Source organism: Puma concolor, chromosome D4 (genome assembly GCF_028749965.1).
Source record: "Puma concolor isolate L17-30 chromosome D4, mPumCon1.1.hap2, whole genome shotgun sequence".
Taxonomy (NCBI): Eukaryota; Metazoa; Chordata; class Mammalia; order Carnivora; family Felidae; genus Puma; species Puma concolor.
The window spans coordinates 73,533,798-73,559,762 of record NC_141679.1 but is presented as its reverse complement, the minus strand read 5'-3'; the positions used below and the strand labels follow the sequence as shown (position 1 = coordinate 73,559,762).

Genomic DNA, 25,965 nt, shown 5'->3' with positions numbered 1-25,965 from the left:
AGCCATGACTGCATTTAACCTTGGTGAGTTCAAATATCCTTAAATATGCTTTGCTTAAATCCAGAAATATCGAAGTTTAAAAAACAGATGACTTAAAGAGTATTCACATGAGGAAAAGGTTATTTTATGTGTATTTCCCCTAATAAAACTAATTTTATTAGTTTTATTATGAAAGTAGTACTTTAAAAAAATTTTTAATGTTTATTTTTGAGACAGAGAGAGAGAGAGAGACAGAATGCGAGCGGGGGGGGGGGGGGGGGGGGCAGAGAGGGAGACACAGAATCTGAAGCAGGCTCCAGGCTCTGAGCTGTCAGCACGGAGCCTGACACAAGGCTCGAACCCATGAACCATGAGATCATGACCTGAGCCGAAGCTGCATGCTTAACTGATTCAGCCACCCAGATGCCCCAGTAGTACATGTTTAATATAAATAAATGTATAGAGAAGACAGAAAAACTGCCCATAAATCCATCATCCAAAGGTGGCCACCATACATATTTTGGTGTATATCCTTCTGACTTAAAATTTTAATTACAACTATTACTCTTCAATTACCAAGAGTTTAGTCCATTCCACTTTAACTATAGACTTCAGTGTCCTTTTGTGATGTATTTTTATTTTTCTCTGGAAATACTGCTGTGTCTTATGTTCAAGAGGGAAACTACTATTAATATAGTAATGCCTCGTTAAGTTACTATTTCTGACATATTCCCTTTGATCATTTGAAATTAGAGGTTTTAAGACTTGAAAAAGAATTTGATATTGGATTTATTACCCATTGATGATATACAAATTCCCTGTGTCTATTCTTGCCTCTATTCAAACTCCACATAGCAGCATGAGTTTTCCCAAAAGAAAGCGGAAAGTTACCTCTTTTTTCTTTCTAGAAATTTTAGTATTTGCATTATTTACTTTTTAACACTCAACAAAAAATACATTCAGCACCTCAACACGGTAGGCATTGTTTTAGGCATGTCTGTATATGTCTCCTCAACTGTTAAATTTTATTATCGCCTTCTTATGGAGACAATTAGACAATAAAAGCAGATGGGAGATTGGGACTAGAAAAGGAAGAGTAAAAGTAGAAGTTTTGGCAATGAAGTTTTTGGAGAAATAAAACTGAAGGAAAGTTGGTGTACATCCTAAAAGGACATCTAAGTGCTAAGAGGGAGGGCTGCTGAAACATGCAAGAGAAGCATCACCATGGCCAGTGACTCTGGTGGTTAACAGTGTGAACCAGACTAACTAGGTCAGAATCCCGGCTCTCCTAGCCTCTTACTGTGTGACCTCCAGCAAGTTCAACTTTTCTTGCCTTAGTTTCTTCATCTGTAAAATAGAGTTAATTATAGTCCTGACTTCACAGAGCTGTGAGAACAGAGTTACCACAAGCAATTAGTGAGATAATAAGCACCCTATAAGTATTGGCTATTTTTATTGCTATTCTGCATGTAGTAATCAAAGAGCTAACAACATATGACCCTGCCTATGAAGAAAAATAATCACCATTTGTTAATAGCTTATCAGTACCTCAGTCAGAAGTGAGTGTCTGAAAAGCACTTTTCATGAGTTTGTGAAAATTCTATGGCTTCAGTGACCCCAAAACAAACAAGCATGTTACATTAGGTAACATCAGATGAATTTAAGAAATGAAATACTATACACAATAGAAACAGTTATAAAAATTTTTGATTGGAAACCAGGTCTTTCTTTACATTTACATTCAATTTACAGGACTGCATATCTTAATTAGTAAGGCTCAAAATGTGAAGGCATCTTTTACTGAAAATGAATAATAAAGTAAAAAACACAAAGATATTATTAACCAACTTGAAACAAAAGATGTATGGCACATAATGCATAGGAAAACAGATAACACATAAAAATAGAAATGCAGAAAACCCTAATAAATTATCTTTTTTTTCTGAGTTAGTCTATTAATATTCATTAAATTCCACCCAAGAAGTAATAATTTAATGGATAGGAGAATGCTAATTTCTCTAATTGGGCCAGTGGGTAAAAACAAAACATAGTTTTGAAAACTTCATTATAAAATAAAAACTAAATTATTTTTTCTACATGGATTAGCTTTCTATATTACCCATTTATAAGTATGGGCAAAACAGGCAAAGTTTTTTCTTACTGATGAGATAGCTGCTTTTCATTACACAGAATAATAATTTAGCAGCAGTTATGCAACAGTATAAAGGTATAAAACATTAGTGATCTGTAACATAAATCTTAACATACTCCAGAGACTAAAAATATTATGTAAAATATAATTTCAGGCATTATTTTTAAGGAATATGTGCCAAACACTAAAGTCAAATTCACAGCAACAGCACATTCTTGGATTATAAGGATTCTTTTTTTCTGCTAAATGAAGTTAACAGGTAGAAAATTAAGTAACACTGATTTTTTTTTTTTTTAAGTTTCTAGGGGTGGGAGTGGTTTCAGTAAGATGTCTGAAGACATCCGTTACCCATATCACCCCTGTCAACAATAATTTGATATCCACTCAAGGACAAAAGTGGCTTTCTGGGAGTTTTGGAACTGGGTGGGAGATTGTGAAACCCTACCCTAACTGTTTTGAGAAGGCAAGCTCACACCCAGGTGGCTGACTCACCAATCATGGTCCAGACTTCAGATCCTTGAACAGCTCCATACCCCTGAAAACTATAGCCCCATGTGGCTTCAGTTCTGTCACCAGCACCATATGACAAGGGACCCAGGAGTAGTCATGCCCACATGCACTGGGTAATAGGCATACAGACCTCGGTTCAGGATGTGGACCCTAAGTGGCCTATAAAGCATGTCCATTCTCTTCTTGGCTGTGGTCTGGAGCCCCTGGAGGTAAGCCCTCCAAATTCTTTCAGGCTGTAGATTCTGAAAGGGCCCTGTACCCAGGGCCATGCTGCTTCTAGCTGTAGCCTGAAAACAGTCCTGCTGACACAGGGACCTGGCAGGAGACACTCCCATCTGTGTGGCCAGAAATTCCAAAAGGGTCCTATACTTGGAGTTTGCCAGCAGTCCTACAGGTCCAAGGACCTAGTACCTAGTAGGAGATACTAATGTTGGCAACCCTGAAGATCCTGAAAGGGCCCAGTATATGGCTCTAACCCTCTCACAGCCACAGTCTGCCAGCGGTCCTGAGAGTCCAGGACCCCAGCAGGACATAATCCCATCTGCAAACCCAGAGATTCAGAAAGGGCCCAATACTCAGCTCCAGCTTCTCAGCCAGTCCATGACTAGTACCGCTGGCCAAGGGAATCTGTGGGAAATACCCCTGTCGGCACCCCCACAGATCCTGAAAGGAACCTATAATCAGGTCTAGCTCCTTTAGCCACACAGGGAATGATGCAGCCTACCTAGGGACCTGGCAAGAGACACACCCATGTGTGCCTCCACAGCCAGGTCTGCAGACCTCAATCTTGGCTGTGGAACCAGAAACAGTGCTGCCAATCAGTTACAGCCTTTTCTAGGCCATGGTCCAGGGCCAGTCCTAGCAATCCAAGGACTCTTCCAGTGACCACTTAGGATCATTTTCAGGGGCCTGGTGGGAGCCACAACCGTCTGTACACCCAGTTAATAGGGTCACTGTCCGAAGACCTAACCGTGGATCCTAAAATGGACCTTTGTCCCAGCACTACCCTACCAAGCAAGGTACTGGAGACAGTCCTGTCCACCCAGGGACCGGGTAAGATCCACACCCACCTGAGCCACTGGTAACAAGAATACCAACTGCAACCCAACTGTAACCCAGGAACAGCCTCCTAACTGTCCAGCCCAGCATGACTGTGATTCCAGAGGTAATCCTATCAGCCCAGTGAACAGGAAAAGACCTTAAGCTGCTAAAACCAGTCTGTAAAAACTGGAAGAGGTGTTACTTCAAATGTATAGACAACAATGCAAGGCTACAGGATCAGGAAGAACCAGGCAAACATGACAAAGAAATTAATAAAGGAACCAAAGGAAACTAATCAAGCTCCCATAACTGATCTCAAAAAAAATGGAGATCTAGCTCTTTTTTGTGTGGTGCCTCGGAAGCAGTAGGCTGCTTCAGGATGAAGCTGAACACCTCTTGCCCAGCTACTGGCTGCCAGGAACTCACTGAAGTGGACGATGAATGCAAACTTCATACCTTTTATGAGAAGTACATGGCTACAGAAGTTGGCATTAATGCTCTGGGTGAGGAATGGAAGGGTTATGTGGTCCGAATCAGTGGTGGCAATGACAAACAAGGTTTCCCCATGAAGCAGTGTCCTGATCCATGGCCATGTCTGCCTGCTACTGAGTCAAGGGTATTCCTGCTACAGACCAAGGAGAACTGGAGGAAAAAAGTGTGAATCTGTTTGGGGTTACATTGTGGATGCCAATCTCAGTGTTCTCCACTTGATCACTGTAAAAAAGGGGGGAGAAGGATATTCCTGGACTCAGTGACACTACTGTGCCTCGTTACCTGGGGCCCAAAAGAGCTAGCAGAATCCACAAACTTTTCGATCTCTCTAAAGAAGATGATGTCCACTAGCATGTTGTGAGAAAGACACTAAACAAAGAAGGTAAGAAACCTAGAATCAAAGCACCCAAGACTCAGTGTCTTGTTACTCCATGTGTCCTCCAACACAAAGGTCAGCATACTGCTTTGAAGAAACAGTGTACTAAGAAAAATAAGGAAGAGGCTTCAGAATATGTTAAACTTTTGGCCAAGAGATTGAAGGAGGCCAAAGAAAACACCAGGAACAGATTGCCAAGAGACGGAGGGTGTCTTCTCCGAGAACTTCTACCTCTATGTCTGAGTCCAATCAAAAATGAGATTTTTCTAAGAGTAACAACTAAGATCAGACATAAAAACAAAAACAAAAACATAAACGGAAATCTATAATCTGCAGGACAAAACATTCAAGATAATCATCTTAAAGAAACTCAACAAGGGGTGCCTGGGGGGCTCAGTCAATTAAGAATCCAACTTCAGCTCAGGTCACGATCTCACGGTCTGTGAGTTCGGGCTCACAGTGCTGACAGCTCAGAGCCTGGAGCCTGCTTAGGTTTCAGTGTCTCCCTCTCTCTCTGCTTCTCCCTCACTCATGCTCTGTCTCTCTCTCTCTCAAAAATAAACATTAAAAAATTTTTAAAAACAAAACTCAACAAAATGTAAGAGAACACAAACAACTAAACAAAACCGGGGAAACAAAGCATGAATAAAAGGAAAAGTTTAATAAAGAAACAGAAACCATGAAAAAGAACCAATCAGAAATCCAGGAGCTGAAGAATGCAGTAACAAAAGTGAAAAGTTCAATACAGAGCATCCAACACACTTGATCATGCAGAAGAATCAGTGACCTTGACAGATTATTTGATATTAGTCAATTAGAAGAATAAAAAGAAAACAATGAAAAAAAAAATAAATCCTATGTGAATTATGGGATGCCATCAAGTGAATGAACATTTGCATTGTGGGAGTTCCAGAAGGAAGAGAGAGAGAACGGGGCAGAAAGCTTACTTAAAGAAATATTAGTTGATGGGGCAGTTGGGTGGCTCAGTCAGTTGAACATCCGACTTTGGCTCAGGTTATGATCTCACAGTCTATGGGTTTAAGACCCGTGTCGGGCTCTGTGCTGACAGTTCAGAGCCTGGAGCCTGCTTCAGATTTGGTGTCTCTCCTTCTCTCTGCTCCCCTCCCCCACCTCAAAAATAAGTAAACATTAAAAAAAAGATATTTAAAGAAATATTAGTTGAAAATTTCCATCTTGGGAGCTATATGGTCATCCAGATACAGAAAGCTCAAAGGACTCCAAGTAAGATCAACCCAAAGACTATTCCAAGATCTATTATAATCAAAATGATAAAAGTCAAAGAATTTTTAAAGCAACGAGACAAACTATTTTTAATAGTTCCCAGGTGACCACACATGGAGTCATGAGGGCCTAGAACACACAAGGGCTGCATCCAAGGTGGAGGCCAATCACTCTGTTGAAACCCTCTGAGGCTCTAGGCTTAGGGACAACTGACAAGGGAATGTGACAGTGAGAAGTAGAGTTGAAAACTGGGCTCCCTAACCTCTCACTGCTCCACCCTCATCCTTTTCCAAAACAAAAACAAAACAAAACAAAACACAGACAAAACTTTGCTAAGGAAATTGAACCCAATCATGTGGGAAGGCATGGCCTGTAGCATGGGTGCTGGTGCCTGAGACTCATCTTTGGAGGCCTGCAGACCAAGCACCAGCTCTCTATCCACTCTCTATAACCGAGTCCTGCCAATCAATACATCTCACATACTTTTCACTCCGGAAAAGGCCCAAAGTAAGCAAATCTATTTACACAACCACAGAAGAAACCAACACCAGATTCCTGTCCTGTGTTCTTAAATGTGAACTATTTGACTAGGCATCAGAAGAAAACTGGCAGCAACAAAGAGAAGGATGGAAAAAAAAAAAAAAAGAACAGAAATAATTTAAGGATAGAAGATAATTTTTTAAAAACTTTTAATCAAAATTCTGAGAGATTTGAGAGATTACTATAATTACAATCCCTGTGAAAGGAACAATTACTAAAGAAAAAATTTTTAAATTCTTACTAGAGGAAAGGAATTTTCAGCAATTTAAAAACTCAAAAGTTTACTTCCCACCTATCCATTCTTGGGAAATTATTTGATGGACTCTAGTAAAATGAGGGGAAAAAAGGGACACGTGAAAGCTAGGAAACAGAGGATGAAACCTAGAGAATCCTCAGGGTGGGAGGGTTATCTCAGGCTTGTTAAATCGGTTAGTCCAAACTGCAGCAGGAAGACGGAATGGAAAATGGAAATCTTGGGAGGACCATACAGATACGATAACAGCACACTGTTCTTCTGTCAAGAAATGATACCAAAACTTTTAGGAAAACACACAAACCCCCCAAAACTAGAATAATGTATTTCATTGATTGTAAGATGCACTTCTACATTTTAATATCTCTGAAATTTGTCTCACAATTCCTGGGAACTATAGTTTAATTCGTAGCATGCTTTTTCTTTCATTGTGGAATATAAAATAATGGTACATTTTTACAACCAATGACATTTCAGATGCAACAAATACAGTAATAATAATAATATGGGGACATACTTAAGTAAGCCCTTTTCATTGGTTAGGTCATTTATCCATACAAGAACCCTTAGGAACATCCTCTTTTCAGTGTCCCAGAGGTGGTGAAATTCATCAGGATGAAAACAGATTCAAGTTTAGAACACTAATAACTATGAATAGTTTTTACACTGTCAAAATAACATAAATGGTACTATTGGTTTTTAATGTTGAAGAGTCAACTTAAGGATAAAGCAGGAAAAGACTCCGTCATGGCCACCAAAGACGATGAAAAAATATTGACAACTTTGTCAGGTTAAGAAGATGGTTAGAAGGGAGATGAGAACAGTTGAAGGAAGGACAGAGACACTAGTATCTTCAGTCTTAGGTTGAGTAAGCCTATTTATTTCTTTTCATTATTTTTATTCTTCTATTGGGTATTTGCATATTTTAATTGCCTAAAAATAAAAGACTGAAAGGTTAATGGAAATGAGTTAAATTCTCATCATTTGTAATAAGGAGTCTGTAGAGATTTTCTGAAGCTGATAATCAAGAGACAGAAGTATAAACAATTTGTTTAGAATTTGGAAAGAACTGAAAATAGAATTGGCTCAAATGAAGTTTCTTGAAGAGTGGGATTTATGAGGTGATGAGCTTTGAGGTGAGAGACTGTTAATGTTAAACAATATTATCTTACTGATTGCCACGTACATGTATTACCTTGATAAGAATGCAGAAAATTGAAAAAGGTAAGAAAATTGTTTTGCCTGAAAAAGCAATCCTGCAGCTATTAGGGCAGTACTGAAGATTCAGCTATGTGTATCATAACTGAAGACAAATAAGCTAACTAAGGCATATCAATCATTAAATCAGATTTACTTGATGATAAATTTGATCACTCTTCTCAACTAAAATAAAGCTTAAAATCACCTTGTAGCCATGTAAGCATAATTTATTGCTTTTATTACATTATATATATGTACTTCTTGTGGTTCTAATACACTCTTGGGAACACAAGCCATCAGTTACATAAATGAGATCTAGACTGAAAGAGAAGTTATTGCTGGGCCTACGATGCAGGGGATCACCTGCACTCTGCCCATACCTGTTGAGACCCAAGATGGTCAGGCAGCAAAATCTGTAAGGAGAGATCGAAGGCTGCTGCTTCCCTGAGGAAAACAAATAAGGAAGATGTTTTAATCCCAGGACACTGAAGCAAAGACTTCAGTGTTCTGACACTGACCTCTCTGCTGAGAAGTCATACATTATTTCATCTCTTTAGACTACAAGGAATGGATACCAAGACTAGAAAAACAAGATCTATGCCTCTTTGATTCTGAACTTCCTAGCAGCCTTAGTCAAATCTAAATTCACTGAAAGGAAATTACATGCAGGTTTATAGTTATTTGCTAGTCTGCTGTATTGGGTACATTTTGCATTTTGGAAGTCTCAGTTATATCTGGATGAACATTAAATAAATAATAGAGCTCTTATTTCATTGGTATAATAAAAAGTGCCTTTAGTTTAGAGAAATAAAAAGCCAATTGGGAAGATTTTCTTGTGAAATATTAAGACAAATGACATTTTAGAAGTATGTGTAAGGGGCGCCTGGGTGGCGCAGTCGGTTAAGCGTCCGACTTCAGCCAGGTCACGATCTCGCGGTCCGTGAGTTCGAGCCCCGCGTCAGGCTCTGGGCTGATGGCTCAGAGCCTGGAGCCTGTTTCCGATTCTGTGTCTCCCTCTCTCTCTGCCCCTCCCCCGTTCATGCTCTGTCTCTCTCTGTCCCAAAAATAAAAAAAAAAAAAAAAAAAAAAAAAAGAAGAAGTATGTGTAAGCACTAGAGAAAAGCTGATAAAAGTATTTCTCAGAACATTATGCATTTGCACAATAGAAAGCAATTAGGTTGATTTTTTATTTTGCCTTTTGAAAAACTAGTAAATAATTATACTTTTAATTCTTAAAGATAGGTCACTAGTTGATTGCAAAAATAAGCAATATTACAATTTTAATATAACTAGGCTCATGTTATGTTTAGCTAAGTATAAAGTATTTCAAATAAGTGATGTGGAGTGGGTTGTCTGTAGCCTCTGCACTTTTAATTTCCAGCTAAAACTCACCTTTCACTTACCATAGTGGCTTAATTGTTCATTTAACCACATATCATCCTAGAAACAGCCTTCATAAATGTATTATCTAAAGGCAACTGATTTAATCTTACAAAGTCATTTAAACTTGAATAGCATCTTGGTTCAGAAAATATTTTCAACTTTTTTCTCTTAATTGAGGATGTTTTGAGAGGGCAAGTATATGCCTCTCTCCCATTAGACTGTAGGCAGTATGACAAAGGGAACTGTGTTTTTGTCCTGAATGTTGGTGTACTAGTGGTACTCAAATTGAACTTGGCAATTTGTAGCCTTCCAATGGATATTTGTCAAATGAATGAATGAAATGAATGTCACAGCATGCTTCAGAACTCCAAACACTGTTTTACCCTACTCTCAGAGAATTATGCCTTCACTATAGATATTTGGGTTCTGAAAACCTTTTGGTGTTACCCAAAATAGTGCTGTGCCTTCAGAGAGAGAATATGAGGGTAGCAACAGAGATCTCAAGAGGCCAAATACTCAGAGTAATCAAGGTCTGTACTTTTTAACTCCTGAAGCACCAACCTCTGTCTCTCTCCTCCTCTCCAATGTCTGTATTGTTGTCTCATGAGCACTTTACTGCCATCTCCCATTGGAATCACCGTAACACCCTATAAAACAGCTCTTGTGTCCCAGTCTCTACTTTCCCACTGCTATCAGTATGATCTTCTAAGACAATGAATTATGCCCCTCTGCTCTGCATGTAGGACATTCGTGACATCACAGGTACAGCCCTTCATGGGAGGCTCCAACCTCCAGCAGCAACTCTCCTGACCCCTTGGAAATTACTTCTCAGCCACACTCAATGCTTCCCTAAGTAATCTGCAAAATGTTTATGCCCGAATATCTGCTCATTTGTTCTGTTTACCTGAAATACTCTTTCCTGTGTACCGTAAGGCTGAGTAAACTGCTCCTCATGTGTGTTCCACTACATTTCATATACCTCTTTCTATACACTTGGAATTGAAGTTGTTGCTTTACTGGCCTCCTTCTCTAAACAATGCTATTGTGGGGCTTGGGAATCTGACATTCATCTTTGTATTTTCATCACTTCTGTCATATAGTTGATCTTAAAAAAATGTTTGATAAATTCAAGTGCAAGTGACTTGGCCAGATGCTTAGCAGAAAAAGAGACTAAAACACATGTCTCCTGTCTCCCTGAATCCTTCTATTTAAACCCTGGGTCCTTTCAGAAATGATTCTCAGAGAAAATAAATCATATCTTTAAGATGTACTCTGGGAGTCTAAACTTTGGGTAAGTGATAGGCATGACCTGAAAATGAAAAAAGGAGAAGAAGGAGCATTTGGAGGTTTAGGCTATACCTATACCAAGACAAGCAGAGGTAGGTACATAGCAGTGACTCAATGTTAACTAAGAAGTTAACAAGCACGAGACCAAGTTTCTCCCACCGTAACTAAGCAAATCACCTAGTTTCTTTGTGCCTCATTTCTCATCAGTAAAATAATGGAAACAACCTCTTTCTTCATGAAACTCAGGCAGTATTATTTTGGAAATAAAACTGCTAATAGATAATAGAGAACATTTGGGGGTATTTTTTGGTTGTTTTTTACATATTATAGCAGAGGAAGTTAAAAAAATTCCCCATGACAGCGTCTCATTATAATCATAGGAGGGAAGCCACAGTGTTGAAATTTGTAAGAATAATCCCCAAATTCTTTGTCTATAAACAAGTACACCAGAAGATAATGTTAGGTAAAATTTGCTTTCTTACACACACAAAAAAACCCTTCTACATTCAGTAATAACAATGTTGTAATGCCTTCATCTCATAAATATTCCACAATTTTACTTATTTTCATAATCTATATTTATTTTAAAAATGTTTTTAATATGAAATTTATTGTCAAGTTGGTTTCCATACAACACCCAGTGCTCATCCCAACAGGTGCCCTCCTCAATACCCATCACCCACCCTCCCCTCCCTCCCACCCCCCATCAACCCTCAGTTTATTCTCAGTTTTTAAGAGTCTCTTATGGTTTGCCTCCCTCCATCTCTAACTTTTTTTTTTTCTTCTTCCCCTCCCCCATGGGTTTCTGTTAAGTTTCTCAGGATCCACATAGGAGTGAAAACATATGGTATCCGTCTTTCTCTGTATTAAAAAGTAATCATGTTTGGGGCACCTGGGTGGCTCAGTTGGTTTAGTGGCCAACTTCAGCTCAGGTCGTGATCTTGTGGTTCAAGCCCCGCATCAGGCTCTGTGCTGACAGCTCAGAGCCTGGAGCCTGCTTTGCTGCCCCTCCCTGACTGATGCTCTCTCTCAAAAATAAACATTTAAAAAAATAATAATAAAAATAAAAATAAACCAACAAAAAGTAATCCTGTTTTAGAGGCGCCTGTTGGCTCAACTGGTTAAGTGTCCAACTCTTGATTTTGACTCAGGTCATGATCTCTTAGTTCAGGAGACGGAGCTCCGTGTTGGGCTCCGCGCTAATGGCGTGGAGCCTGCTTGGGATTCTCTCTCTCCCTCACTTTCTGTCCCTTCCCTACTCATGCTCTCTCTCTCAAAATAAATAAACATTTTTTTTTTAAAAAGTAACCATGTTTTAAAAAAAAGTAACCACGTTTGAAATATACAGAAAAGTATACAGAATAATGCTAAAGTATGCTGACCTTGAATCAGCGGGCTTTGTATGGATTAATGTAATCCTTGTATCAACCCTATAGAATAAATACGTTATTTTCTTCATTTTACAGATGAAAAAATGAAACCACAGAGAAGTTAACTAACTTGCCAAACTCACCCAGAAAAGGAGTGGCAGAGCTGGAATATGAATCCAGGCAGTTGTGTGTCTGGATATCCATAATTAAGCACTGCACCTGTGTTGCCTCTTATGTAACACAATTCATGTTCCTGTCATTCAGATTTAATACATGTTATTATTTTGTCATATTTTTTATATGTTTTTAAAAGAAAATGTTACAGATATAGTTCATTTCCCATCCCCCTTCCTCCTCAAAGGCAACCATTATCATTTGTGGTATCTCCTTTCATGTTTCATAATTAACTGTATGTGAGGGGCTGTGCATAAGAACAATATATTTTGGTATTTGGGTTTTTTAAAAAAGGTATGGTACTCTATTATTCTGCAACTGTATCTTCAAGATTTATCTACATTAGTAAATGTAGATCTGACTGATGCACATATTCCATTGAAAAATATAATTTAGGGGCGCCTGGGTGGCTCATCGGTTGAGCATCCAACTTCGGCTCGGGTCATTATCTCACAGCTCGTGAGTTTGAGCCCCTCATTGGGCTCTGTGCTGACAGCTCGGAACCTGCAGCCTGCTTCAGATTCTGTGCCTCCCTCTCTCTCTGTCCCAACCCACTCGCATTCTGTGTCTCTCTCAAAAATAAATAATAGTCAAAAAAAATTAAAAATTATATATACAATTTCTCTCTTGATAGACACTGACATTGTCAAACATTTTTTTTTAACTTGTTATCACAAAGTTGCAATGTACACTCCTGTACATCCATCCTTCCCTCTTTCTCTTTGTCTATCTATGGATATTTCTCTAGGGCAAATACCTAGATATTGAATTCCTAGGTTGGATGCTCTGCATATCTTTAATTTTATTAAATTATTACAAACTGTTCTCCAAAATGGTTGTACTAATTTATATTCCCACAACCATGTTCCCATTTTTCCATACTTTCAACAACACTTCGGATAGTTAATAATTTTTGCCTTTCTGTACCTCGTTGTTGTCTTGTGTCCCTTTGATTACAAGTGAGGTTGAGCATTTTTCATGTTTACTAACTAAATGGGTTTCCTCTTATTAGAAGTGCTTCTTCAGTTCCTTTTTTCATTTCCCTACTGGATTATTTGACCTTTTTCCTACTGATTTGTGGCAGTTCTTTATATATATTATCTGTATGAATATTTTTGGTTATGCACATTAAACTCATCTCACAGATGGTTGCTTATCTTTTAACTTTATGATATCCCTTGTGTCAGCTAAGACTTTTACTTTAAGACTTTTACCTTAAAGCTGTTAGCATTTCCAATCTTTTCCTTTATGGTTTGTGTCTTTTTTGTGCCATGTTTTAAAAATTCTTCCTAACATCAAGGCTACTTTGCAGGATTTCCTTTAGATAGTTTTAAGTTTATAATTCCACATTTAGATCTTTAAATGAAATTTATTTTCATGTCTGATGTAAGGTGAGGACCCAATTTTATTTTGTTCCACATACGTGACCAAATGTCCAATACTATTCACTGACTGGTCCACCCTTTTCCCACTAATCTGAGATGCCATCTCTTTCACATACAGTTCCTATTTATGTGTAGGTGGGTTTCTAGGCTCTCTATCCTGTTCTGCTCTACTTGTCTATCTTTATGTCAGATCATTCCATTTTAATTATTATAGCTTTATAATAAGATGTATGTAAGTTATATACTGTAAGTTATAATGAGTTTTCTGCCTTAGTAAAACTGTCTTTGTAAAAACCTAAATACTTTGGAAAGACATGAAAATACTGTCATTTTTTTTAACAGAATGATCCCCACACACACCTCCCCTATTGCCAGTGTAGAAAATAAAACTAGAAATTACTAATTTAAAACCAAGTCTTTTCTCTTTTCAAAGAACTACACTGCAGGAAGGAAGGAGGGGAGTGCTTACCAGCCAGGAGCTAAAGACCACCAACCCCAGATCCTTAAAACTCATTATTATAAGCTTTCTACTATGCGTGATAAAACCTAAGACAACCCCCACCACTCCACTCTGAGAACTGCCCTTTCATCAGTTGGGGAGGAAGGGCTTTCCAACACCTAGGTAGAGGAGAAGTGATCCTATGACACTCAAGTAGGAAAATCAAGAGCTGGTGATCTTCAAGTGGAGAAACAATCAGACTGTGATACTCAGGAGAGGGGTGGAAGGTGGCATCTAACAGGCTAAGGGAAGGGCGGCTGATGGTACAGATCTGAAAAGGTTCACAGTATTCAGTAACACATTAGAGGCCTATAATTTCATCAATGTTTTGACTTGCCCTCTCTTCCTGTGGACATGCAATCCACTGTCCAATTAGGTGAAGAGAGGAATGAAACAAGGCTCTTGCTTCTTAAGATGATGTTGCTAGCATCAAGCAGTGAGCCCCAGAAACTCCTGTACCCAGGTACGTAATTTTTCCCTAAGTTATATACTTGAGGTCAAGAAATTACTAATATAATGACCACACTCATGCTACTTGCAAGGCACTAGGACTGGAGAGAAGGGTACTGTGTGGAGAACACAATAAATTAGATACGTATCTAGTTCATTAACTTTCTTCTCAAAGACCTAATGAAATAAAGCTTACTCCTCTTCACCAGATCTTACAAAACTTTTGACATTACCACTACTACCAATGGCAACTCAAGGGCAAAATTATACAAGGAGAGAAAGAAATGGAAGAAGGAATAAATGAAATATATGAGGCAATTAAAAAAAAGTCAATGTCCAGATTTTCTTAATCCTCCTTATTTGGGCTACCTCCAGGTGATTTTGCTATTCAATCCCTTTGTCAGAGGTACCAACTTAAGAAATAAAATAGATCATTTCAGAAAATAGTATCATGTGAATTAGTGTGGAAAAAGGTACACCTAAGAAAAAAACTAATAACTCAAAATTAACTTTCAACCAATATTTAACATAATGGTAAGAAGTTCCAACTGGGATTTCTCTCATTTCCCAGAACTGCCCTTTAAATAAAGTCCGTAGCTGAAAGCAAAAGTACTAAGTACCTCCTTCCCCCATTCTAGGTTCAGGGAATATGTTAACCTGTGCTTCCAACCACTTCCCAACAAGGGACACATTCCAGCAAAAACTCCCACTGGAAGGAAGGGAAGATTTAGTGTGAGGAGAAGCTATCTCTCCCCTCACCATCCTATTGATTGTTTGTACAATTTGTACAACAAGATATCATATGATACAGGCCATCCTGGTATCAGTGGTTACTTACCAAAGGGATGCCATTAATTTTAGCTGAAAATACAAACCTAGTGACAAAAAGAAAATTATTTTATTTTTCATGCAACATTTCCTAGGTTTAGAGGTTATATGCCTCCAGATTCTTTGTTTAGAACAATGAAAGCCCAATGTAGTGAGGTTCGGCAGAAAAGAATTTAATAAGGGCCACAGAGTTTCCTAGAATACCAGTAAATCAGGTTTGCAGGAATCCACAAAAAACTCTCTGACCCAACACAGATTTGCTCTGGTAGATGTCATGAAGCCACCAAACTCCAACAACGGGCCTCTAAGGCTGAAACCACTGCAGGGATGCTGCTTCTGCTACCTCTAGAAATGGCAAGATTTGCATTTGCAAAATAGATTCTTCTAGGTACTTTTTTTTTCAATATATGAAGTTTATTGTCAAATTGGTTTCCATACAACACCCAGTGCTCATCCCAAAAGGTGTCCTCCTCAATACCCCTCAACTACCCTCCCTCCCTCCCACCCCCCATCAACCCTCAGTTCTCAGTTTTTAAGAGTCTCTTATGCTTTGGCTCTCTCCCACTCTAACTTCTTTTTTTTTTTTTTTCCTTCCCCTCCCCCATGGGTTTCTGTTAAGTTTCTCAGGATCCACCTAAGAGTGAAAACATATGGTATCTGTCTAGGTACTTCTAATTGGAGTCTGGTGTGAGTGCATTTGACTGACAAAGCCTAAGGTCACAAGACTGTGCCCTCATTGAAATACAAACTTGGAACCATGTTTTTGGCCTCTCCAATGGGGAAATGCAGATGCACAGAGGGAATTCTCTCACACAGCAAGAGTGTTCAGTTACTGGGTGGCTGGATGGAATAACAATGTGCCCCATAATATGGGCCCTGCATTCCCTGTATCACTGCTTCTTAAGCTTCAATGTGCATACAGGTTATGTGGAGATCTTATTAAAATGCAAATTTTGATTCTTTAGGTCTGGGGTAGGACCATAGATTCTGCACTTCTTCTAAGCTTCCAGCTGATGCTGGTAATACTGGTCCATGGAACATTTTTTAGAAGATGAATGGATGTAATTGCATAACATCGGAATCTACCTCATTACTTAAAGAGTATTGAGCACAGCCTAATAATGGCAACGATGATGATGATAATGAAAATAAAAATATTAGTAATGGTAGAAACTTATTTGCTGAGTGTTTATTATATGTCAGGTATTCTCTTTAACCTATATTTTTGCATTTGGTCCTCAAACAATCCTATAAGACAGGCACTATTATTACTTTACAAATGAGAAAACAGTCTCAGGAAAATGAAATGACAGCTAATTTCACAAGGCCAGCAGGAGGTAGGGGTGAGAATCGAGCTAGGCATGTCTGATTCCAAACTCTGAATGGCCAGGCTCTACTATCTCAATGCCCAGCACTGCCTGACTTATCAATCCTCAGATAAGCATCCTGTGATAAGGAGGGAAATGATGGCATAAAACTGAGCCTGAATTTTTACTCTCCCTCCCTTATCTTTCAGAATTTATGTCTCAGGTTTTCCTGCAGGAAGGCACAGAAAAGGGTGTGGCTAAGAAAACATATTTAGTCTTGTCCTATCTTGCAAGAAGAGGCATATATTTCTTGTGGAATAAGAAAATATATATAATATCATGGATATGTATGTATACATACGCATATACAGACACACACAAGCATATTCATATATGTTTCTACCCCTATGTTAGAACACTGTTCTAGTATATCCTGTCCTTGAATGACATATATAAACATCTCCTCCTATCTGCCCACATTAAAAAAAACTTAAGTGCTCAAGGGCACCTGGGTGGCTCAGTCAGTTAAGCATCCTACTTTGGCTCAGGTCACGATCTTGCAGTTTGTGAGAGTTCAAGCCCCACATCGGGCTCCGTGCTGACAGCTCAGCTCTCTCTCAAAAATAAACATTAAAAATAAATAAATAGGGGCGCCTGGGTGGCACAGTCGGTTGAGCGTCCGACTTCAGCCAGGTCACAATCTCGCGGTCCGTGAGTTCGAGCCCCGCGTCGGGCCCTGGGCTGATGGCTCAGAGCCTGGAGCCTGTTTCTGATTCTGTGTCTCCCTCTCTCTCTGCCCCTCCCCCGTTCATGCTCTGTCTCTCTCTGTCCGAAAAATAAATAAATGTTGAAAAAAAAAAAATTTTAAAAAATAAATAAATAAATAAATAAACAAACAAAAAACTTTAAGTGCTCAAAACAAAAACAAAAATACACACAAATAGTAGTAAGTACCTACTTACTTACCTACTGGTTTGCTGCCCCTTTCAAGATTAGTACCTAGAATGAATGTCCTTGGAAGAATACCCCCATCCAACCTCTACACCTAGCTATGTGGTTTGTGTAGAACTGGCCTCAATACCATTTCCTGTTGGGGGCGTGATGCTCCAAAGACTGATTCAGGGGTTAAGGGGAATGCTGTGACAAAGGCACAGTCTACTGCAAGACATCAATCTTAGCAGCACTTGGCAATCACCTTAGGGACAATGCAGGAATCAAATATCTACAGGTAGAGCTAATACCAAGGAAGCTAAGGGTGAGAAATAGCAAGAAAGAAACTAGACATCATTTGACCATTGCATAAAAGCTTGTTTCAAGATATGTCCTTGGACTATAAAGCAATTTATTCTCTTTTAACTTATTTTAACTCGGGTTTTTTGTTTTTGACAAGAAAAATCACTGTTTATGCATGTAAACACAGACCAAATAACTAGAATATATGACTTAATCATTTTAAAAGCTTATTAAACTTGGGGCACTAGGTGGCTCACTCAGTTAAGCGTTGGACTCTTGGTTTTGGCTCAGGTCATGATCCCAGGGTCATGGGATCAGGGCCCGAGCTGGGTTCCAGCTTGGGGTTCTCTTTCTCCCTCTGTCCCTCTCCCCCACTCATGATCTCTCTCCCCACCCAAAAAAAAAAAATCTAAGAAACAAAAAACTTACTAAATTCTATTAAATATTTTAAATTATACTATTCTATTCTATTCAATACTTTAAATTATACTCGTCTTTTTCTATGAATGCATTTTGTTTTGTATAAGATATAATCAAATAGTGGAGAACCTAGCTAGTTCAGTTGGTGGAGTGAGTGACTACTGATCTCAGGGTTTTAAGTCCAAGCCCTGTGTTGGGTGCAGAGATTACTTTAAAAAAAAAAAATCTTAAAAAAAAAAAAATACTCAAATAATAAAAAATTAGAAGAAAAAGAGATCAACAACAGAATTGAAAATCTACAAACAGACCCAATTATAAACAAAAATGTGATATATAAACAGGAATTATTTAATGAATGATGCTGAAACATCTAACTGCAAAAATAATGAAGTGAGGTTCCAATCCAAAATACATTCTAACTGCAGAGTTAAAGGTAAAAAAAACAAAGGAGACAGGATGGGGTTGCAGGGGACCAAAAAAGAACCAGAGTAAAATACAGGTAGTTATCTGACTCAAGGGAGGGAAAGGACATCCTTAGCAAAATAACCAAAGGCAGAAAAGATGATAGCTAAATAAAGGCTAAAAAGATTAACCTTCATAAAAATTAAGAAAATCCATCTTAAAAAATGCCATCAACAAACTTACTTTAATTATACCAAAATTACTTTAACAGTAAAGAGAGAAATGTATTTCCAATGTACAAAATAGACTATGAGAGAGGTGCCTAGGTGACTCAGTCAGTTAAGCCTCCAACTCTTAGTTCTGGCTCAGGTCACGATCTCGCAGTTCGTGAGTTCAAGCCCCGCATCAGGCTCTATGCTAATAGTGTGGAGCCTGCTTGGGATTCTCTCTCTTTCTCTCTCTCTGCGCCCACCCCCCACTTGTGTGCTCTCTCTCAAAATAAATAAATAAAAACTTAAAAAAAAATAGACTGAGTTAATATTTCCGATATATATATAGAACATATGATTTATTAGAAAAAACTAAAGATGTGTATTTTCTTTCTTTTAATGTTTATTTCTTTATTTTTGAGAGAAGGAGTGAGCAGGGGAGGAGCAGAGAGGCAGAGAGAGAGAGAGAGAGAGAGAGACAGAGACAGAGACAGAGAGAGGGACAGAGAGAGGGACAGAGAATCCCAAGCAGGCTCCAAACTGTCAGCACAGAGCCCAACGCAGGGCCCAAACTCAGGAAATGTGATATCATGACCTGAGCTAAAATCAAGAGCCAGAAGCCTAACCAACTGAGCCACCATGTGCTCCAAGATGTGTATTTTCAAGAGAAAAACACACATATATTATAAATCCGATAAGAAAAAGTTGATTGCTTGCTACTATAAAACTTCTGGGGAAAAAGCTGATTAATAAAAGGGGTCCTTGTACAAAATCATAAAGTAAGTCGTGTGTATGTGTGTGTATTTGAGAAATATGCACATAAAAACCCAACTCACAATGCAATAGAGATTTAAATTTATAACAAATGCCCCAAATTTACATTTAAAAACCTCAAAATGTAATGGAATCTAAGCCACTGGGAGATAGTTAATAATTCTTTTAATAATATATGTCCTCTTTCCTCATTACTGTTTGCTAAGATTTGGGTTGAACAGTATAACAGGGTTGGTATGAAAATAATTTTATCCATACCTTGATTAACATTTTATCACTTTGGTTGTTTAATTTTGAACATAAATAAGGATGACTTTACACTAGGAGAATACAATTTAAATAGCATCAGTAAAACTAAGTAAAATGAGACAATTTCTCTTTGTTTTTGGTTGACTCAATAGTCATTTGTCAGATTATTTATTTTAAAAACATTATTCAAAGATATGCAGTATTTCTACAATGATCTGATAAGAACTCCAGCTTATACAACATCTGTTTTCTTAAGAAGAGTACCTGATTTTGCTTACAGCAAGTTCTTTTCAAAAGCTTTCTTCTTTGCTTAGTCCCAAGTACACTTTATATATTAACTGAGTAAGGTCCATCTGTACATAATCATTCGCATACATTTGGATGTGCTGAATTCTAAATTAAAAAAAAATCTATGTTTAGAATAAAGACTACCCACTGCAATAAATATGCAAAACAAGTAAATAAAAGCGTTAGAGCACAGAGCCTAATTGGGCTCTATAGAACAATGGTAAATTTAAGTCTACGTAACGTTCACAAAAGAAAAATGTCAATCAGATTATTTGTTCCAGTGATGTTTCCAGTACAAATAGTGTTTCTTTAGCTAATGATATCTTAGCAATATAATATCCTTCCAAAGAACAATGGATCAAAAAAACATCAAAATGATTCCTTAGGAAATTCCCATTACCAGTTCTTTATACTGTTTTTCTTAAAGGTTCAATTCCAAGCCAAACCAATTCTCCTTGCTAGAGTAAAGCTAAATCACAGTTTACAATTGTATTCATTATGTGCTGTACTTGGCCATACCTGCTTTTATAGCTATTATAAAAAAATACAATTTCATTAAGAAAAGAAAAAAGCCTAAGAGAATGTAATCTATATAAAAATAAATAGATTAAAATATTTTTTCAAATAGGCTGAATTTCTTTTCAAAAACAATTATATAATAAAATATTCATATTTTATTTAGTAAAGAGCCTTGATGTTTCATTCCTTATCCACTAGGCAGATACAAGAAAATCTGGGGTAAGTTAGTGGAGGGGATAATACAATTACTAAGCTGTGGTACATTAGCGGAAGGATGCTGGGTAAGTTCATGGAAGGATATGTAATACAACAGTCTTACTAAGCTGTTTTGGTATACTGGACCACTGTGCAAAATACATTTCTGAATTGTACCCTCAAATATAAATTAAGTGGGAATGCAGAAAACTCTGTCAGGCCAAGTCTCCTAATTTATATTAAAAAAGGGGGGGAGGGGACACAAATAAACTAGATACAACTATTTATTTAAGTGAAAAAGTACTACTACTTATATCCTATATGTATCAAGAGTCAGATTTCCTACCTAGTACAAATACTTCACCAGCCTAATAAAAATAACGTGTCTAAATTATGTCAGGATTAGCCAAAGACCATATTGTTATGGCGGAGGTACTTTGGAAAACAGTTTGGCAGTTCCTCAAAAAATTAAGCATAGAGTTATCATACACCCAGCAATTACACTTCTAGGTAGTTGCCCAAGTGAAATGAAATTATACGTCCACACAAAAACTTGTATATGAATGTTATTAACAGTATTACTCATGACAGCCCCAAAATAAAAACAACCTAAATGCCCACCAGCTGATGAATAGGAAAACAAAATAAGGTATATCCATATAATGAAGTACTATTTGGTAATAAAAAGAAATCCTGATACATGCTACAACATAAATTAACATTTAAAAAAGTAGCTAATTGCAAGAAGGCAGTCACAAAAGGCCACACGATATGATTCCATTTACATGAAATGAGCACAAAAGACAAATCCATAGAGACATAAAGTAGATTAGTGGTTGATGGGTTGGGAGGAGGGAAAGAGAGACTGCTGATAAGTATGGGCTCCTTTCTGGGGTGATGACAGGGTTTTGAATTATATAGTGGTAATGGCTGCACAACTCTGTAAATATACCTGAAGCCACTGGACTGTATACTTTAAAAGAGTATATTTTATGGTATGTGAATTATATCTTGATAAAGCTGTTACTTTAAAAAGAAGATGGGGCGCCTGGGTGGCGCAGTCGGTTGAGCGTCCGACTTCAGCCAGGTCACGATCTCGCGGTCCGTGAGTTCGAGCCCCGCGTCAGGCTCTGGGCTGATGGCTCAGAGCCTGGAGCCTGTTTCCGATTCTGTGTCTCCCTCTCTCTCTGCCCCTCCCCCGTTCATGCTCTGTCTCTCTCTGTCCCAAAAATAAATAAACGTTGAAAAAAAAAATTAAAAAAAAAAAAAAAAAAGAAGAAAAATGAATAAACTGAAAAGCCTAATTCTTAGTCAGGATATGAATATTTTATTAATAACACCAGGGCTATCGCAGGAAAATCATAAATTGGGTAAAGGCACAGGTACCACAGGATTCTAGGAGACTTTTCCCAAAATACAGGACTTCCTTGAGAGGAATTAAAATGAAACCAAAATGTGCCACAAATTTCTGCTTTCTCTACTCTCTGTTCTACATATCTGTCATCCTTATCCATGTTTCTACTTCTGGCCTATTAGATTTGAATAATGGATCCAAACATGCGACACTCAAGCCCCCTTTATATAATAATATCCCAGATTAAATAAGAACTGAACGTGAGAATTACAGAATATCAGAATATCAGAATAACAGATAGAGACCTCATATGATTATTTCCCTCCCCTCTCATCCGCTGAGTTAGGCCCATGTATTCCAGGAATGCAAGTTATTTTAAATTATGAGATAAAAGATAAAATATTTCTTCTAGAATTATTTATTGCTTTTTAAAAACCTTGTTCTAAACTGCCACACCAACTAAAATGAATAGAAATGCCAAGATGGTTCAGACAAATAATAAAGGAAAAGCGCCAGTTCTATTGTCATTATTTGTCTAACCCAACATCATTTTTGGCTTCAAACAGCAATCAAATACTTTGATACTGACAGGAGACAAATTTTTTTTCAAAGATAACTCTGCTATATAAAGTTCAGCTTAAGATCAGACACAAACCTTAAATCTAGCCATGCAATAGCAACAGCACAATCCTACAGCTGTCCTCTCAGCCCTGAGGTACACTGACTGGATGGATGGCCTTAATTCAGATGAATTTCCTTTAGAGTAACACCTGGATGTCATATATTTCATTATTTCTATCTTTCTGAGAATAATAAAGGCCTGAATTCTAGCAAACTGAGCCAATGGTTTCATAAGTGTTGACGGCGCAGAATTCTCTGACGTACATGGATGAGGGACTCTCTGTCACCTCATGTGCCATACCTGGTATGCACTGTGCTGTGGCCTCAGTGGTTATGGTTGGAGCAACTGGGGGCTGCTGCTGACTGGAGCTCACTTCTGGCTCTGTGTTAACTGAGGGAGAAAGAGCTACCTCACAAGAGGAGACCTGGCTGGGCAGATGGGGCAGGAACTCTTCAGAAGCAATTTGGTCATCTTGTCCAGGCAGTTGCAGGGCAGACAAAGGGATGCTGATCTGTTTATTAGGATGGGAAGTGCTCACAGGCATCTGCATGGCCACCTGCTGGTTTGTGCCATGGGCACTGGGAGGTCCTCTGTTTGGTGAAGCCAGAGATACCCTGGCAGTCTTCTGGACGATCGGTCTGGACATCACAGAGGGGGATGCAGACACACCATGTGGGTCCAGCTCTGTGCTGATGGCAGATGTTACATGGGGAATCAGCTTAGCAGACCCTATACAAGAGGGACCAGCATGACTCTGAGGCTTGGGTTTTGCCATCTGTGTCAATGACAGGGCTGGTCCGTCTACCCCTCCAGTCAGCTCTGCATTCGCCACAATGTAATAATCCTCGGGAATCTCTTGTTTGATTTTCTTAATGATGACATCATTGCTGCATTCATCAACCATTTGAGCTTGGGAGCTGGAATGGAGAGAAGATGGAACTATTCCAGGCCTTTTTCGAGCAATGGTTTGAGGCCTTTGGGTTTGGGGTTCAAAGTCACTATCCTCATCTGTAACAGAAGACTCACAAACCATGTCAAACAGGGTGTTTTCATCTTCATATTCTTCAACAGCTTCATCCAGTTCAGAGGGCTCACTGCAATAAGAGAAGTCACAAGAGTCTCTGGTCCGATTACAGTCTAGCTTCGCTTTCACTGGTCTCCCAGGGTACCTTTCAACAGGGCTAGTTTGTGTCTCGGAGGGCACTCCGATTATACTGGGACTATCAGAGTTAAAACTTCTGTTATCCTGGAAACAGACCCTTTCTTGGGACCCAGCTCTGCAAGTAGCTGTCAATGGCCAGTGATAAGCATGGCCAGCACTACAGCCCCACATTGCTGTGAGGTTCCCATGGGAACCTTCTGAAAGCAAGTGTTTCAGGTTTGGAATGAGGCTGCAAATGGTCCCATGGCTGTGGGCCCAGCTGACCAATTTGGACAGATTCTCAGATGAGGTATGAAGGCAATCCTCCATGTTACAGGATCAGCAGTGTCTTTCCTAAAGGGAAATAATCAAAATAAGAAGCCATTATTACCCAAGATATTCCCGTATCTCCATCATTTCAATATCCTTGAACTATGATCATGTGGCATAAAAAAGAAATGCACTTCAAAACTTTATCTAGTTAATATTGCTGCACATGGGCAGGGACTGGAAGAGAATACAGGGAAAAGTAAAAAACAGTTGATGCCTTATGGCTGTGAAACAAGAAGATTTTTGTCCGTTTCCTTCAATGTTATAATATCTACATAAAAAGTAATATCTGCATAAGAAAAAATGTGGGAAAGAAAAAAAAACAAGCAATAAAAAAGAGGTGAGGTTTGTCATGGTACATTTTACTTCCAAAGTCACAAAAAGAGGCTTAGTCAGCCCATTAAGAGTAAAATGTATGCATTATTTGTATTAACCAAGAAAATGCACTTCCAACTTTACACTCTGCCATCAGAAACTTCATTACTGAAGGCAGAACCAACAAAGGCTGAGATCCATTCTAGGATGAGTTACAGAAGGGAAGTCAATCCTCTGCTGGGCACCAGAAAGCAATGATGCAACTAAGAGTCCAAGGAAAGAATCAAACGCTGAAGTGCAGAAGAAAAGTCTAATAGAGAAAGGAGAATGGACTGGGAGGAGAGCCACTAGAGTGCACCTGCTGGGATCTGGGTTGCAGGCAGTCTGTAGATCAGAAGCAAGGATGGGTGGGCCAGGTGCCGGGACTCTAACCAAATCTTAGGAACAGGCTTTCTGCCTCCTTGCTGTCTGAAATTCCTGAAATACTGCCTTTCATGTCACAATTTAGAGGTAAAAGATGGGTCTGGTGTGTTCCACCATCTGAGACTCCTGGACACCCTAGGATAACCAACTACCAAATAGGAATAAACTATTCTTTATTGGACAGACTTCAGAAAGAATCACTTGTTATGAGTCCTTGGCTGGGTAAGAGTGAGGACAAGATGATGGGCAAGAAAAGTAAAATGGGGCACGTGGAGTCTACATGTGATTAGAAAGGTCAAGTAAAAGGGAGATTCTGGGGAGAACTGGGATGAGGGGCGTGGAGAAGGAGGAACAAGGATCTTGATGTGTGGTTAGTCGGTCCTGTTCATCTGTAGCTGTGAGTAACAAGTGGTGCCTCAGTGTAGGTGGGCTCTGCACTGAGGTACCAAGGTCTAACTATAATGTCAGGTGGTCATACAAAAGGGCACATTTGAATCTCCATGGCACCTCATCAGTAGAGTTAGGTAAAGTGAAACCTTTCACATGTTATGAGGCCTCTGTGATGTGGTCAGGACCACAGCCAACCTCTCAAACCTCATTTCCTACTAGTATGGGATTTCCCCACATTTTTTATGGTCTCCTCTTCGCTAAAGTTTCTCACCCTCCACTAGGCCTCTAAAAATTTGTTCTTTGTCTTGATATGCAGCCCTCTTCTTTATTCATCTGGAAAATCCTTTCAAAACTGAACTTGAGACCACCTCCTGTTGAAGTCTTTCCAGAACTTCTTTCAGCCTCAAAAATGTATTCAAATTCTTTTCACTTGTGCATCTATCATCTCCTGAGTTATCTCTGTACTGTTATCATTGACATTCTTGTCTGTTTCCCAAACATGACTGAGAATTACTTGAGGACAGGAACTATAATTTTGCATTCATCAATGAGGGCCTACTTGGGGATTAATACGATATGGTCCTGCTCTTGAGAATTTATAATCTACTGTTAATGATGAGTGAATGAATGAAG

The 25,965-nt window shown here is 38.7% G+C and overlaps 1 protein-coding gene and 1 pseudogene across 6 annotated transcripts in view; one reads left to right on the top strand and one right to left on the bottom strand.

Annotated features, from left to right (window-relative positions):
- KIAA1958 (KIAA1958 ortholog) overlaps window positions 1-25,965 on the bottom strand; it is a 162,053-nt gene that overhangs the window by 66,326 nt on the left and 69,762 nt on the right. For all 6 annotated transcript variants that reach the window (XR_015242954.1, XR_015242955.1, XM_086683717.1 and 3 more), the window contains exon 2: window positions 23,034-24,228. Coding sequence is in view for 4 of the 6 variants with exons in the window: in XM_086683717.1 (XP_086539843.1) it covers window positions 23,034-24,204 (1,171 nt within the window). In the remaining 2 variants the exon portion in view is untranslated. The remainder of the gene's footprint in view (window positions 1-23,033; window positions 24,229-25,965) is intronic.
- LOC112854773 (small ribosomal subunit protein eS6 pseudogene) lies at window positions 4,062-4,881 on the top strand (annotated as a pseudogene).